This window comes from Taudactylus pleione, unplaced genomic scaffold, assembly GCF_031769625.1.
Source record: "Taudactylus pleione unplaced genomic scaffold, aTauple2 ptg000391l, whole genome shotgun sequence".
In the NCBI taxonomy this organism is placed as follows: Eukaryota; Metazoa; Chordata; class Amphibia; order Anura; family Myobatrachidae; genus Taudactylus; species Taudactylus pleione.
In genome coordinates, this window is record NW_028284792.1 from 16,877,902 (window position 1) to 16,893,686 (window position 15,785).

Genomic DNA, 15,785 nt, shown 5'->3' on the forward strand with positions numbered 1-15,785 from the left:
ATATTTTGGACGTCATATTATCCGTGTACATGTCTGCAAGTTCACCCATTAAAAAACCCACTTTTCAGTTTAAGGGCATGATTCAGACCCGCCCACGAGCACACAGCACTCGCAAGTGGGTCGATGACCAAACAGTGCGCACTGCGCATGCGCGAGCCCCGTATCAAGTGAATTTTCACTTGCTGCGGGACTCACTACAAGACGGGGCGGCTGTCGATTGTGATTGACAGCTCGCCCCGTTTTGTAGGCATGCAGGGGGGGTGGCAAGACAAACGGAGGCATTCCTGAAGAAACGCCTGCCGTTTGTGGGTGGCCCTACTGACATCACCAGTGATGTCAGTAGTGAACTTCCTGCTCTATTAGAGCAGGAAGTTCACTGGGGCTTGCGGTGGACAAGACCCTACCACAAGGGTCTCCTCGCAAGCCCACAGGCCTGGAAGCCGGTGAAAAAAAAACGTCCCACCCTGATTCAGATCAAGCGCTCGCAAATAGCGAGCGCCTTTGAATCAGGGCCTAAGTCTGTTCAGGTGCCTGCTTCTATTTCCACCCCAGGTCCACAACAAACCCAGATCCTAGCAGCCTTGTTTTAAGAACCAAATTTGATGGGAGGAACCAAGGCATACCTCAGTTCAACTTGGTACCCCAAAATTCGGTTGTCAGATTTCTCAGAATCTCTAGTAACAATTGATTGTTTTTTTTCCTCTTTCATATTTACTTTTTGCTAATCTACTCTACCACCAGACACTGCTGACACCCAGAGGCGTCACCAGGTGAACTAAAGGGGATGTGGCTTCATGCCAGTAATGCCATGCCACCTGGTTTGTCCCATTTTGGGAGCAAGACTGCATGTCATGTCCCCATTGTAGTCAGGTTGGGGACTTGCTCAGCACTATGGGAGCTTCTGGTAAGCCCCCAGCCTCTCCAGACACAGGGGTGTGTGGAATGGATGATGTGTGCGTCATCTATCACCGCTGCATGCCACTCAGTGACACTGAGCAGCTCTGCTATTTTGGTGTCATCCGATCAGTTGTGTCACTCAGTGCAGCCCGCAACCCACGCACCCCCTTAGTGACGCCAATGCTGCCACCATGACCACTGTAATATGGGTTTGGGACTTTCTTTTTCACAGCAACAGACAACAAAATAGTAAATATCTCCTTTTCATTCCACATATCACAATCTGTACTTGTCTACAGTTCTATACCCCTAAAGTAAAGCATGCAGCTTTGTAAAGCTTTAATAATAAGTTCAGAAAAATCCTAATAAATTCACACAACGTTGCTACAAATCCTAAATATTTAGTTTAGTGAGCAAAACTCTTTGACTCTTAATTTCATTATTGTTCAAAGTTCTGCTCTCTAAAAATTATTATGGTGCATGATCCCCAAAGGTCATCAAAGTCTGCTTTCTTTATTTTGTCTTCTTATCCACTCTCATACAAGTACAATGGTTTAACAAAAAAAATGCACATGGGCCATGTTATTTACACGCCAATGAGTGGCCAGCATTAGTGCACAGCTTGTGGTCGGTTATTTGTGAATACTGGGCCTGATTCAGACCCGGTCGCAAGCGCTAAGCGCTCGCAACCAGGTCGATGGTGGTCCAGAGCGCATGTATACTCATATGTTGTTCTAATATTAATATTGGAAAAGCATAGACTAAGAAGTAGGAGGAGTCATGAATAATAAGGGGAGGGGTCCATGTCAGGAGCCAGATGCTGAGGCGAAGTGGACCTGTGTACTTTAAATGCCAGGGTCTATTTTTAGTCCCAGTCCGGCCCTGGACATAAGTGTCTGTGACGTGTGCCTGGCGTAAAACAGATGCATATGCTGCTGTCAAGCTCTGCATATGGATGGAAATAATACTACATGTGCTTTTTGTTTAGTCATTTAAGCCGATTTTGCATCCAACTCTGTATCAGCCACCAAGGGCCTGATTCAACGTAATTCGAATGCAATGCAGATGTTCATGTAGTTGAGTGATTATTTGCCATTGCACATGTGCAGAAAGTTCAGGAAAGTTCTGCGACACATGCATTACACAGAGTGTACGCACAAACATTGGGATAGACTGTATGAGAAACGGGGCTGCAAAGTGATGGCCATTCCTAGGTGGTGACTGGGAGGTGGCCTGAAATGAACACAAATAAAGTCCTTCTCATGGGTGTGTTTTCGGCATGTCGTGGGCATGTCAGTAAAAGTAGCTACATCTCATAGCTGCAGCAACAGTTATGTTCAAATGGAGAAACTGAACCTGCCGTAGGACTGGTGCAAGTGTTGATGGTGTACATGATGGTGGCATGTCATGAATCACTGGCAGTGTTACAGCGTTCAGACATCCTGAAAGTGAGAGTCTCATTCAGATGCAGGAATCGAAGCAGCAACTATGGCAACAGACGCAAAAACGTACACAGCAGCGTCCTCCTCTGAATCAGGCCCCAAGTGTGTAACACAACTGCTATAGGACCTGACAGCACATGGGGCCCTTTCACAGAGGACAACATGTGCTTTGAACTGCAAGCTTAATATTGTTTATAATGAATGTATCCAGATATTTATGTGATAAAAAAATAGGATAAATTACTTTATATATAATTGGAACAATTGTGCCAAATTGTTACATATTGTGCACTGCTTGGAGATGAAAGAAACATTATACTGCGTAAGACTTTATGATTATGTGTAAAGTGCCCCAAGACACTCCTGCAGCTGGCCCCAACATTTCTAGTTCTGTCCATGATGTGGCGCATTCTTATGTCCTTCCATATTGTTATATTTATTTATAAGCCAATGATATGAAAAAGAATATGTACTGCGCACTGTTGGCAACAAAAAAAAATAATCCTGTAACTCATTATCACTCTCCCTGTTTTTCAGCAATTTGTGGTTTAATTGTAAGTAGTGTACTGGCTGGATTGAAAGATTTCATTGGGTACATTTTTACTAGAGACAGGTGAGTACATTTAAAAAGTGTAGTTATTTTTACAGTAGTGCTGGGTACACACTGGATGATATATCGTTTGTACCGACGAATGATATTGAATCCGACCGCCTGCCTATGTGTACACAGGATATATCTGTGAACCACGTCGTCCACAGTTATATTGTGTCAGCTGTCCAGCACAGCAGATGTGATATATCTGAAAGATATATCATGCACATCTGCCAGTGTGGTTCATCGGCCAAGTGTGTACCCCACATTAGTTGTTATACTTAAATTCAATTTATCTTTATACTGTGGTCTTACATCAGGCAGATCACCCAATACTCAAATCTTAAACGAGTGATGCTTTCATTATCTTACATCAGGCAGATCACCCAATACTCAAATCTTAAACGAGTGATGCTTTCATTATCTATAAAAGCAAAGGTCAGTGTACTTTTAATACAGAGCAGACTGGACATAAGTATTTTGAAGTAATAACAGGACATGAGGGTAAATGTATAACATGCAGAGAAAATGCTGATGAGTGGTGAGCTTAAGTTATCCTATGGGTCTGGTTCACGACTATCTGGTTATGGGGTAATGGTAATGGAGTGTTGAGCAGTAGTATGAAGCCTACAACTATAGCAGTAAGTACTAATGTTGTCTACCCAAGTATTCTCTTTAGATGTTAGTGCTACTATGGAGCAGTAGTTTCACAGATCCCACAATCAAGGATCAGCTTTTATGATCACTACCAGTTCCTTAAGACATAAAACCAGGTTTGATTAAAAGAGTAATGCTAGCCATGGTATAAGGCTACAATCTTCCCAAAGTGCTTTTTTGGCTGCATGATACTGCATATCTGGAACATTGGACATTACTTGGGATGAAAAAGTGTCACCTGTGATTGATACCCCATGCAGATTGTCACTTGCAAAGAGTGAATGTTTCATTTGCTGTATTATGCTTTTCCTACTTTACTGTACAGTATGTACTTGGACTGTATTTATAGTCCTTTGTGTGAACATTTATTACTGTGCTACCATTGAATGTTATAATGGAAAATACAATGAATATTTAAGGGCTCTGCATAAACAATGATTGCATCATACTGTTTCATACATGTCTGTATTTTATTTTGTTTACATACAGAGAAATTGTTGCCTTGGTTTCTCGTTTGATGGTCCTCTTTGCACCCTTTCATCTGTGTGATGCTGTGAATGTAAGTATTTAGAGAAGCTTTCTGTACATAATAAATATATGAGGGAACATGTATGAAAATTGGGACACGGGCAACTATGCAAAAAAGGGGATTCACCTATTTTTCATAAATGTCCCCTAAAGTGTCTAATGACATCCAGTATTTCATTGCATGCTATTTTCTTGCAGTGCGCTTGTGGTGGCGTATTCAAAGGAACAGGAAAGCAAAAGATTGGTGCTATTACAAATGCTGTTACTTATTACTTCATTGGTCTCCCTGTTGGAATATCATTAATGTTCCTAGTGAAGCTTGGGATCAGAGGTAAGATCATCACACATGCTACAGTTATAATTATTTCCAGCACAAGGGATGAAAAAATATGTACACGTTACAATTGTTAAATATGAAAAGTGTTCAAAAGGGTGACAATACTATAATATGCTTATAAACACAGCAGGGGATGAGGTGACGGGTATGGTTACATAGAGAAGTATATTAAGACAATGGAATTGGCCACCTTTCCAACTGGAATGCCCTGAAACTGTGGCTAAAGAGGAGATGTATTAAATCTTCTAAAAAGGAGAAGTAGAGAAGTTGCCCATAGCAATCCAGGGGAAATGGAAGATTTTGATGGGGGGGAGGGATGGAGGGAGAGAGAGAGAGAGAATATGAATATATTTATATATTATATACATATATATATATATATATATATATATTGTGTTAGAAGCACTGGAGAAGTGTGGAATGGCTGCTATATATGTCCCAGATTCCTGTCTTCTGTCTTTTAAAACCCCCAGGAGAAGTCTGTTGGATAAGCAGACTTGAAATGTTGGCTTCTGTGACAAGCCGGAATGGGTCCTGGGGGTGTGGATGTGAGGAGAGGGAGGGCTACATCCACAGGACACTCCAGGTTTTTGGGCCTTTCAGCCTGGTAGCAGTCTCATTAGGGCTTGCACCTGTAAAGTGGCTCAGATAAGCTGGGTTTTTTTCATAGCTGAGTGTCTCACACCTGGGAGGGCAGGCAGACTAGCCTGTTCAGAGACACTTGGTTATAATCCTTGTAATTACTGTGCAAGTGTTTTGTTGATGGTGGGGGCAATAGACCCTACCATTATTATAGAGAGGGAATCTGCTGTGTAGCTAGTGCCCAGCCGGACTAGGACTTATGTTTATGTTTTGTTTATGTTTATGTTCATTTGGCACAATAAAGACTGGCACCGACCAGTTTGTACGAGAACACCAGACTTGTATCCTGTTTCTACGGCTGCTGTGTGTGTAAAGAGGGAGTCCATCTACCCCAGGAGAGGGACCACTATCCTGACTGTGTCACACTTGGTGGAGAATGCAGGCAATCACACACTGAAGTCTGTAGCAATAAAAAATTTCTTTTAAAATTTAAAGCGACAGACACGAAGTTGTAAAATCCATGAGGGTGGCGTCAGCAGATGCTCAGAGAGGCCAGGTTTTGCTTTCAGCCTGCCCCTAAAGACAACATGGAGGAAGTTGTAAAGGCCTTGCTCCAAGCTACGGCAGCTCAGCAGGAAACGAACAAAATCCAGCAGGAATCCACCAGGGTGCAACTATTGGCCTTGGAGACCGCCCAGAGACAACAAGTCACCATCGAGGAAACCCGCCAAGCCTTAGCAGAAAACCGCCAGGCTTTAGCGGAAAACATCCAGGCCATAAAAGAGGTGGTACAACACCTAGTAGCCCGGTCTGGAGATGCATCCGCTGACCTTCCAACCCACACTCGCTCCATACGCGCCAGTAATTTTTTACAGAAGATGACTTCAAGTGATGATGTGGAGGCGTATCTCATGGCATTTGAGAGAACCGCAGAAAGGGAGAGTTGGCCCAAGGAACAGTGGGCAAGTCTTATGGCACTCTTCCTGTATGGAGAACCACACAAGGCCTACTATGATTTGTGCCGGGCTGATGCAAAGGACTATGTAAAACTAAAACAGGATATCCTAACACGCTTGGAAGCCACCTCATTTGTTCATGCCCAACAAGTCCAATGCTGGGAGTTCCAAATGGAAAAGCCTCCATGCTCACAGATGCATGACCTCGTCCATCTAACCACAAAATGGCTACAGCCCGAGATGCTGACAGGACCACAGATCGTGGAAAGAGTCATGATGGACCGGTATCTGTGATCGCTACCTGCAACTGTGCACAAGTGGGTGAGCCATGCAGACCCTAAGTCTGCAGACCAGTCAGTTGAACTGGTGGAGAAGTACGTGGTGGCTGAGGAGCTGATGAGTGTGCCCCACCGAGCCCCGATGGTGCATCGGCGAACTCCCATTGACACTGATAGACTGTTCCAGGGGAGAAGGATGCTGGCCGGTGGAATGAACTCAAGACTGGGGGTGTGGAACCTGGAGATGGGCCAGCCAGACCAGGAAGATTCCTACCCCATAAAAGACTAAATATTAATGTAATTCAATGTTTCCGATATGGTGATTTCGGCCATATTGCGGCTAATTGTTCAATTACCTCTGAACCTATGCAATTTGATACTGCTCATGTCAACCGCAGGATGTCTTTCTTTGCACAACCAGCTTGTACTGCTGAACGGCAGGTTGAGACAGATAAGCACATGTGTATACTCACTGTAGAAGGCAACTGAGTAGAGGCTCTGTTAGATTCTGGTAGCCTGGTTACACTTATGAAAGCTGAACTGGTGAACCCCTTGAAGCATAAGGGGAAAACTGTTGGTGTGACCTGCATACATGGGGATACCCGGTATTATGTTATTGCAGAAGTGAACATAGAAACACCATGTGGTTCCACGATAGTCTCTGTGGGTTTGGTACAGGGCTTAATGTATGATGCAATATTGGGGAGAGACTTTGCTCACTTCTGGAAGTTATACAGTGGTACTAATAGCAGAGGCAGTCTGCACTGTTTCTATGTATGCCTGGTGACAGTGAAACTCATTCCACATCCTCTGATTTCATTGATGTGGAACAGCAGCATCTGTCCCATAAGTGCATACGTTCTATATTTCAAATCTATTAAACACATGATATGCTCTCATACATTTAACAGAGGGACGCCTCTGTTTATACTATATACTTACTTTTTTGATGAAACGGGGTCAATTATCGATTGCGGTATACAGCCTTTTAATTGTGTTATGTCATGTTGATAAATGTATGTTGTGTATATTAATTTATATTAGATTTTTCGCCATGTTTATGAGGAATATATTTCCTAGGACTAATTATTAGTATTTCTGTTGCGAGTTTTTGGTCAGGAGCCATTTGTGCCCTCACACTATTTCTGAGGAGGAGGATTTTCCAAGTAGATATAATCCTGAATGGTCTCTATGACCATATAACATTTGGAACGAGCAAGTTGGTTATTATATTTTCTATTGTCTATCCCACTGCGCAACACAATCTTGAGATATCTATACTTTGTGACTGTCTTTATTGTGTTTTTGTTATGTGTTATATATTGATCGTGTGATTCTTGCCTATAGACTTAGTATTGATTTTAATAAAACTAATAAAATTTGAATTTTTATACATTCCTTTCTTATGCTATAACTCAGTATAATTTCTATGTTTGGGGTGTGCCTCATTGTTGGGGTCCTTTTTTCTTTTACAATACTATTATTACTCCAGGGAGCACCCCCTGACTTTATTATTACCCTATTGCAAATCTACCGGGAATCACTATACTCCTGTGCGACTGTTTCTCTTTTCTTGTCCTCTGTTTCCCCTTTCCCCCTCTCTTTTTTTCTACATACCTTTCAAAGAATGATGGATAGGATTCTAAGGTCCCATAGACAGTATGCTGCCGCTTATCTGGATGATGTGGTCATTCATAGTCCTGATTGGCAGTCTCACTTGCCCATTGTACAAGCAGTGTTGGTTTATATAAGGCAGGTATGACAGCAGGTTTGGCTGTCTCACTTGCCCAGAGTACAAGCAGTGTTGGTTTATATAAGGCAGGTTTGACAGCCAACCCTAAAAAGTATTGTCTGGGGATGGAAGAAGTAAAATATCTTGGGTACACCTTTGGCAGAGGCTTAATAAAGCCACAGCTCAATAAGATTGATGGCAATACAAAACTGGCCACGACCCCTGAATAAGAAGCAGGTGAGAGCCTTCTTAGGGATCAATGGGTATTATAGGAAGTTTATACCCAATTTTGCCACCATTGCAGTCCCACTGACTGACCTTACCAAGGGCAAACAGAAAGTTATGGTGGAATGGGGTCCTGAAGCAGAGAAGGCTTTCCAGGAGTTAAAAATAGCGTTATGTACCCAACCAGTTCTGATCACCCCTGATTTGACAGAGAGTTTGTTGTACAAACTGATGTGTTGGATGTAGGCGTTGGAGCGGTCCTGTCCCAAAGCAAAGAGGGTGAAGAAGACCCGATTTTTTTTTTAAGCCGGAAATTAAATGTACATGAAAGAAACTATGCTACAGTTGAGAAAGAAGCATTGGCCATAAAGTGGGTGTTAGAAACTCTCAGGTACTACTTGGTGGGAAGGAAGTTCAGATTGATCACTGACCATGCCCCTCTGAAGTGGGTGTCAGAAAACAAGGACAGTAATGCAAGAATAACGAGATGGTTCTTGGCATTACAAATCTTTAAATTTACAGTAGAACACAGGTGAGGAAGCCAGCTGGCCAATGCAGATGCTTTGTCATGTGTCCATTGTTTGGGGGCTGCAGTTGTGATATGTGATAGAAGCACTTGAGAAGTGTAGAATGGCTGCTATATATGTCCCAGATTCCTGTCTTATGTCTTTTAAAACCCCCAGGAGAAGTCTGTTGGATAAGCAGACTAGAAATGTGTGTGGATGTGAGGAGAGGGAGTGCTCCATCCACAGGCCACTCCAGGTTTTTGGGCCTTTCAGCCTGGTAGAAGGCTCATTAGGGCTTGCACCTGAAAGTGGGAGGGCAGGCAGACTAGCCTGTTCAGAGACACTTGGTTATAATCCTTGTAAGTACTGTGCACGTGTTTTGTTGATGTTGGGGGCAATAGGCCCTACCATTATTATAGAGAGGGAATCTCCTGTGTAGCTAGTGCCCAGCCAGGCTAGGACTTATGTTTATGTTTTGTTTATGTTTATATTCATTTGGCACAATAAAGACTGGCGCCGACCAGTTTGTACGAGAACCCCAGACTTGTATCCTGTTTCTACGGCTGCTGTGTGTAAAGAGGGAGTCCATCTACCCCAGGAGAGGGACCCCTATCCCAACTGTGTCACAATATATACACACACACATACATAAATATATACATACACACACATATAGTTACACACACACATATATATATATATATATACACACACACATACATATGTCACACCTTACACTCAAACGCACACGCATATATACACTCATATGTGACACATACATTACAAACAAACTTACCTTGCAGCAGATCTGATGGGGATGGGACCTGGCAGGCTGGCACCGTGTAATTGGGCCCCTCCTCCTCACTGCAAAATGCAGCAGTTTGCAGGTCAGTCAGGAGGGTGCGGGGCAAATGACGCGATTCTAATGGAGCGGGTACTAATTACTACTATTTCCTGGGCTCGCTGGAGGGGCCCAGGTCCGACGCCGCCACCCCTCCCTCTTACCTGACAGCAGCCCAGCGCAAGTTGTTCAAAAGTATTGTAGTGCTGCAACGTTATAGCATCGCAATATATTAGCATATAATTCCAGTGAGACTGGAATTATATGCTAATATATATTAGCATATTATATGCTAATAATATATATATATATTGCAGCCGCAATCACAGTTGTGATCCTTGCTGAATCAGGCCCAGTGTCAGCTGAGCTGCGCATTTAAAAATATGGATTTTTTTTCTATTGATGTTAGTACTACGTCTATGTGCTGTTACCCACTGTGTTTTGTTCACGTACATATAAACGCTGTTACTACACACATTGTTAGGTGAGCTGCAAATTTAAAAAGTGGAAACATTTATTTTCTTCTATTGTTGTCTGTGCGCTGTCCCCCAGTGCATTTTTTTCACCTACATATAATTGCTGTGACTGCACGCAGTGTCAGCTAAGCTGCACATTTAAAAAAGTGGGAATAAAACAATTTCTTCTATTGTTGTTTGTACTATATCTGTGCGCTGTCCCCCAGAGTGTTTTGTTTGCATACATATAAGAACTGGGACTGCATGCAGTGTAAGCTGAGCTGTGCATTTAACAAAGTAGGAATTTTTTATTTATTTCTGTTGTTGTTTGTACTACGGCTATGCGCTGTCGCCCAGTGTGTTTTGTTCACGTAGATATAAGCACTGTGACTGCATGCAGTGTCAGTTGAGTTGCGCATTTAAAAAAGTGGATAAAAAAGAATATCTTCTATTGTTGTTTGGACTACGTCTGTGCGCTGTCCCCCAGTGCGTTTTGTTCATGTACATAGAATCGCTGTGACTGCACGCAGTGTCAGCTGAGCTGCGTATTTAAAAAAGTGGAAAATAAAATTTCTTATATTGTTGTTTGTACTACGCCTGTGTATTCTTTGATAACTCTATAATAATATGGATAATGATCATTTGAGAAGAGCAGAAGCAACAAGCAAATGCTAACACTACAGCTGCTGCCACCAGTCATCATGACGAACAAGGTACTAGTCCTCTAATAAAGAGAGTTTATTGCAGAAAAATCCTAAATTGTCAACATGCCATTCACCACACACAGTAACAAGTAAAAGCTTAGGCCTTGGCCGATTTTATGCGTGGTGGTTTTGCAACTGCTGTCAGTGAGGCATCTTCTTCTGTCTCTCATGACGATGTAAGAAGAGGTGTAAAAAAAAACGGAAAATCAGTGCAAAAAAAAAAGTAAAACCACTAAGCCAGTCGCAGGGGTAAATTACTAAACTCAGTGTTTGCCTGAGATTGCAATCACGGGAGTGTTTGGCATTTTTTACAAACAGTGGAATTTACTATGGAAAAAACGGGTATATTTTCTGTATTTTTAGAGGTGAACATGGCCGAATCCGAAGTTAAAATGCATCCATAAATACAAATACCAATGAATACACCATTATCTGAACACGGCAGTACTTTCCATAGAAATGAATACAACACTGGAATTTACCAAGAATCGTGACTATAATCACGGGTGTAATTGAACCAAACACAGTTAAAAATAGAACTTTCAAATAGACCCCCTCCTCAGTAGCATGTTTGGCAGAAACATACACAGGTCAGTTAGATACATGTATGTTTCTGCCTGTAATTATAAAAACATAGGGTTAATTATGTGGGGTCTCCACCTCAAAGCATAACCAGCCCTGTGCTCCTGAACTAGTCCTGGTTCTAAAAATATGTGGGACAAAACGTGTAGGGTTTCCCTCGTATTCCGAGGGGTCCGGGCTCGGGTTGTTATTTTGCTAAGTCCGGGACTGTACTGAAAAAGAGGACCGACCAGTGCCAGGAGGTAGGCAAGTATTTCATTTTTATTTTTAGGAAAACTTTCAGATTTCTAATGGACAAAGGGACCGATCACAGGGGAGGAGATAAGTATGTGTGAGTGTGTTTAGTATGTAATAAAATGTTACTATCTACAATTTGTGTGTACTGTGCTAATTTTACTTTTTTTTTTACAGTGGAGGTATGGGTGCCGGCCAGCGGCAAATCTACTTCCATAAGTGCTAAAGGGCAGGCACACTGGCACCTGTGGTCCCACTGTAAATAACAATAGTATACATCTATTATTCCCACTATTACCCCTGCACTCATCATCCAGGAGTGCAGGGAAGAGCCCCAGGCTTCAGCCTAGGCTGCGTAGGAGAGGGGGGCCACTTTAATGGGTGGGTCCTCATCTCGCCTGAAATCCCCGGCCTGGGCTGACTAGCTTGGAGTGTTAATGTTTGGCCGGGATGACCCAATGAAAGGGTCCTCTGGCTGTGGAATGACACCCTGACTAGAGTCCGGTTCTAGTTTTAAAAATACAGGGACCCCCACACCATTTTATCCCCATATTTTTAAAACCAGGACTGGCTCACAGAGCCCAGTGCTGGTTCATACAAGACGAGGGTCCCCTACACATTTTGTCCCCCATATTTTTAGAAGCAGGACTGGCTCAGGAGCCTGGGGCTGGTTATGCTATGGGGAACCCCACTTCATTTAAAAATAAATAAATAACCCTTTATTTTATTTAATACACACAAGCAGCCTGCACATATCTCACTGATATATGTAGGCTGCTTGTCCGGGAATGTTAGGCTAGGGACACATAGGGATTAAACACAGGTAGGAACGATCACATACACCATCGATCCTGACAAACAAAATTCCTGAATTTCTTTAAGAAAAAAAACCCTGTGTCTGATCATTCCTACCCATGTTTAATGTCATACAAACACGGGCAAAATATGAAGCTTTGTAAATTTACCCCACAGTGTGTCTGCAAGTGCTATATGCAAGCCTGACCTTTCTGAACTCATAGAGAAGCCTCCTTTCTCCATGTTTGCACCCTCTGCCAATGTGGGGATGAGAAGCACAAGTCAAGGAGTTGCTGACCTAGACATTGAGGAAACTATGGTAGAAGTTCAACAGGATGAGGGTGATAGTTGTGTAGCTGACGCAGACACTAATGAGGATGTTGATGATGAGGATGTTCTTTGTGTAAGTGAGGCACCAGTTCAATAATTTCTTGTCCATGATAAGAAGAAGGCCATTGTCATGCCTGGCCATAACATGAAAAAATCCACCTCTTGTGTGTGGAATTATTTTTACCCAAATTCAGACAACAATTGTCTTGCCATCTGTAGCATTTGTAAAGCCACAGTAAGTAGGGGTAGGGAGTTTAACAATCTAGCAACCTCCTCCCTGTTACATCATGTGCAGCACGTGCATGACATTTTTTTTGCAAAATCAGAAACTTATGCTAAAACAGTAACAACAAGCAGTCTAGCATCAGCTAGCTCCCTTCTCTCTGCTAGATCCAAGCAGCTGCAATCTCCACCACCAACACCGTCATCATCTATATCCTCACTCATGATCAGAACTAGTCCTGCATCCAATTTGATAAGGGGAACGGAGTCCTCCCCTATCCAGGATTCCTCAGAAGAATCCTTGAGCACTAAGCCTGCTGCTGGGGTTGGATCCTCATCCCAGAAGGGAACCAAGAAGACTACTACTAGCAGTAGTTTGAAAAAAACAATTGACTGTTAAACGATCCTTTTATAGAGGAAGCAAGTATGACAGTTGTCACCCAGTAGCACAGCAGATCACTAACACCATGACTGCAATGCTAGTATTAGATGGTGAAATCATAGAAATTGAGGATGATAGTGTGGAGGAAGTGCAACAGGAGGATGAGGGGTAGATTTGAGATCTGACGCTAGTGAGGATTTTGATGATGAGAATGCTGTTTGTGTAAATAAGCCACCAGTGGCAGCAGTTTTTGCTCATGATAAAAAGAAAGCTTTTGTTATAGACCAGAAAAACGACCTCTTGGGTGTAGAATTATTTTCACCCAAATACTGAAATTTGTAAAGGCATCTGTACCATTTGTGAAGCCAAAGTTAGTAGAGGTAGGGGCAATAACCATTTAGGCACATCCTTCCTGTTACATTATTTCCAATGAGTTTATGCAATTTATTTAACAAAATTATAATAATTTGTAAAATAATAATGAGCAGTCCATTATGAGTTTTCAGTAGTTTGGACCAGCACATGCAATCTCCACTGCCAACACCCTCATCATCAACCTCCTACTTAATGATTGGAGGTAGTCCTTCCAAAAAATTGGTTTGTGGGTGCCCAAGCAAACCAAGGAATTCAGACACAAAAGTGTCAGTCGCTAAAATGCTTGGTTTGTTAACTGTACATGTCCTTTTAAATATCCAGCATAAGGGTGGGTGGGAAAGCCCAAGGACAATTCCATCTTGCACCATTTTTAGGGGCATTGAGGATGGTTGTTTTTGCATAGACACAAATTTTTAAAAAGAAAATTATAATAATACAATGTTATTAACCAAGGATTCCCAACAAGAGTTAGAGAACTCGTCACATTAGGTCATATTAGGAGGCTTACCTGCTGGCCATACTACCCCCGCTCCTTCCTCATAGATTTTCTTTATCAATCAAACAATTAAATTAACTAACTAAACAATCCTTTCTTCCTGTCATGAATCGTGGTCTTAGCCTCCCATACAGGGTTAAACATTCATTCATTGCTGTATCTAAAACCTCCAACAGACTATTCCAGTGATTACCGCTCACACGGCTGCTCACCTGGTCAGCCCAACCAATTACCTGTTAGCACTTCCTATATATTTCCAGGCCTAGGAAAGACTCATTGCCTAAACAAATGTGTTCCTTCTTGAGGATCGTTCCAGGTTCAGTGTCTCCTGTGTTTCCAGAGTTTTCTCCTGTGGATACTCTCCTTGCTGAAACTCAACTATTACCCACCTGTACCATCGCTGTTTGTCTCTCAGCGCTGCAGCTTCCATGCCGCATACATATAGCAACCAGGACTGTTTACCATTGCCGCAGACTTCACGCTGCACACAGACTGACCATCGTTGTCTGCATTCCAACTACCACTGTGTACCATCTATCAGCACTGCGGCTCCCATGCTGCACACAGATCGCTTCCAACTCCAGCTCTGCCAGTGTACCTGCGGTGCATACCATCTGCTGTTGCCAAACATCTTATCACATGCGTGGATTCCACTCTGTGTTGTGCGGGCATCATCTGGACTGTGTGGCTATAGTTGGTTACTGCATAATCTAGGTTTACTATTTTGGTTATCCTGTACTGTGTGCTCTGTGGCTATAGTTGATTACTGCATATTCTAGGTTGACTATTTTGGTTATCCTGTACTGTGTGCTCTTGTCTTGGGCTGACAGTCTTTTAGCATCAAGGTGTTCAGTACTGTGTGTGCCTCAAGTGTCTCTCTATCCTGAGTTCCCATTCCGTATTATGGTCCACGTCTGGCATCAGAGTTGTAGCAGGGATATAGCTTCATTAGTTCTTGTCTGGTAACATAAGACTCCAATTCCTGGCTTGGTTCCCAGGTCCAGACTTTCAGTACTATAAGGTTTTGAGTTCAGGTTCTTCTTGTCACTGGAGCAGTTCTCTGGTCTGATTGGCCCTTGGACCATTAGGTGAGAGGCTTCCTGGTGGCTTGGGTTCCTGTTCCATTTCTAGTATCCTTGTATTGCTCCATTCCGTGATTCCTAGTGTCTCTAGTCTGCCAGTATCGGTATTACCTATGAGTCGTGGTTTCTTGAAACCTCCCCATTTCCTGCACTCCAATACCCTGGAGCCCCATGCCAGATCTACAGAATACTAGAACAGTGTCTCTACTGTGCTACTCCTGGTCATCTATTGAAATCTTGCTCCCTACATCCAGGAAATACTTGCTCCTAATCTATCAGGGAGAAGTTAGGTTAGGAGTAGTCACTCATTCAGCACAGAAGTCTGATTGCACTCTCACCGTGATATTGGAACATGCCCAGAAACCCACATCCCTTTCTGCTCTACTAATTCCAGGGCTGCTGGAAATTTCATTACCTCTGATTACGTTCAGATGTTTCAACTACTTTCGTAGCCTTAATCATGACCCATCTCTCTTACAGCTGTCGACGGCAGTCGAATTCCGGATGGTGTCAACACACATCAGACCCTTCCTTGAAAATGAGAGTGGAAGCATT

The 15,785-nt window shown here is 42.8% G+C and overlaps 1 protein-coding gene across 1 annotated transcript in view; it reads left to right on the forward strand.

The window, feature by feature from the left end:
* LOC148507599 (multidrug and toxin extrusion protein 2-like) overlaps nucleotides 1-15,785 on the forward strand; it is a 156,312-nt gene that overhangs the window by 113,016 nt on the left and 27,511 nt on the right. The window contains exons 11-13 of the mRNA XM_088445879.1: nucleotides 2,877-2,952; nucleotides 4,078-4,147; nucleotides 4,315-4,447. Coding sequence (XP_088302005.1) covers nucleotides 2,877-2,952; nucleotides 4,078-4,147; nucleotides 4,315-4,447 — 279 coding nt within the window. The remainder of the gene's footprint in view (nucleotides 1-2,876; nucleotides 2,953-4,077; nucleotides 4,148-4,314; nucleotides 4,448-15,785) is intronic.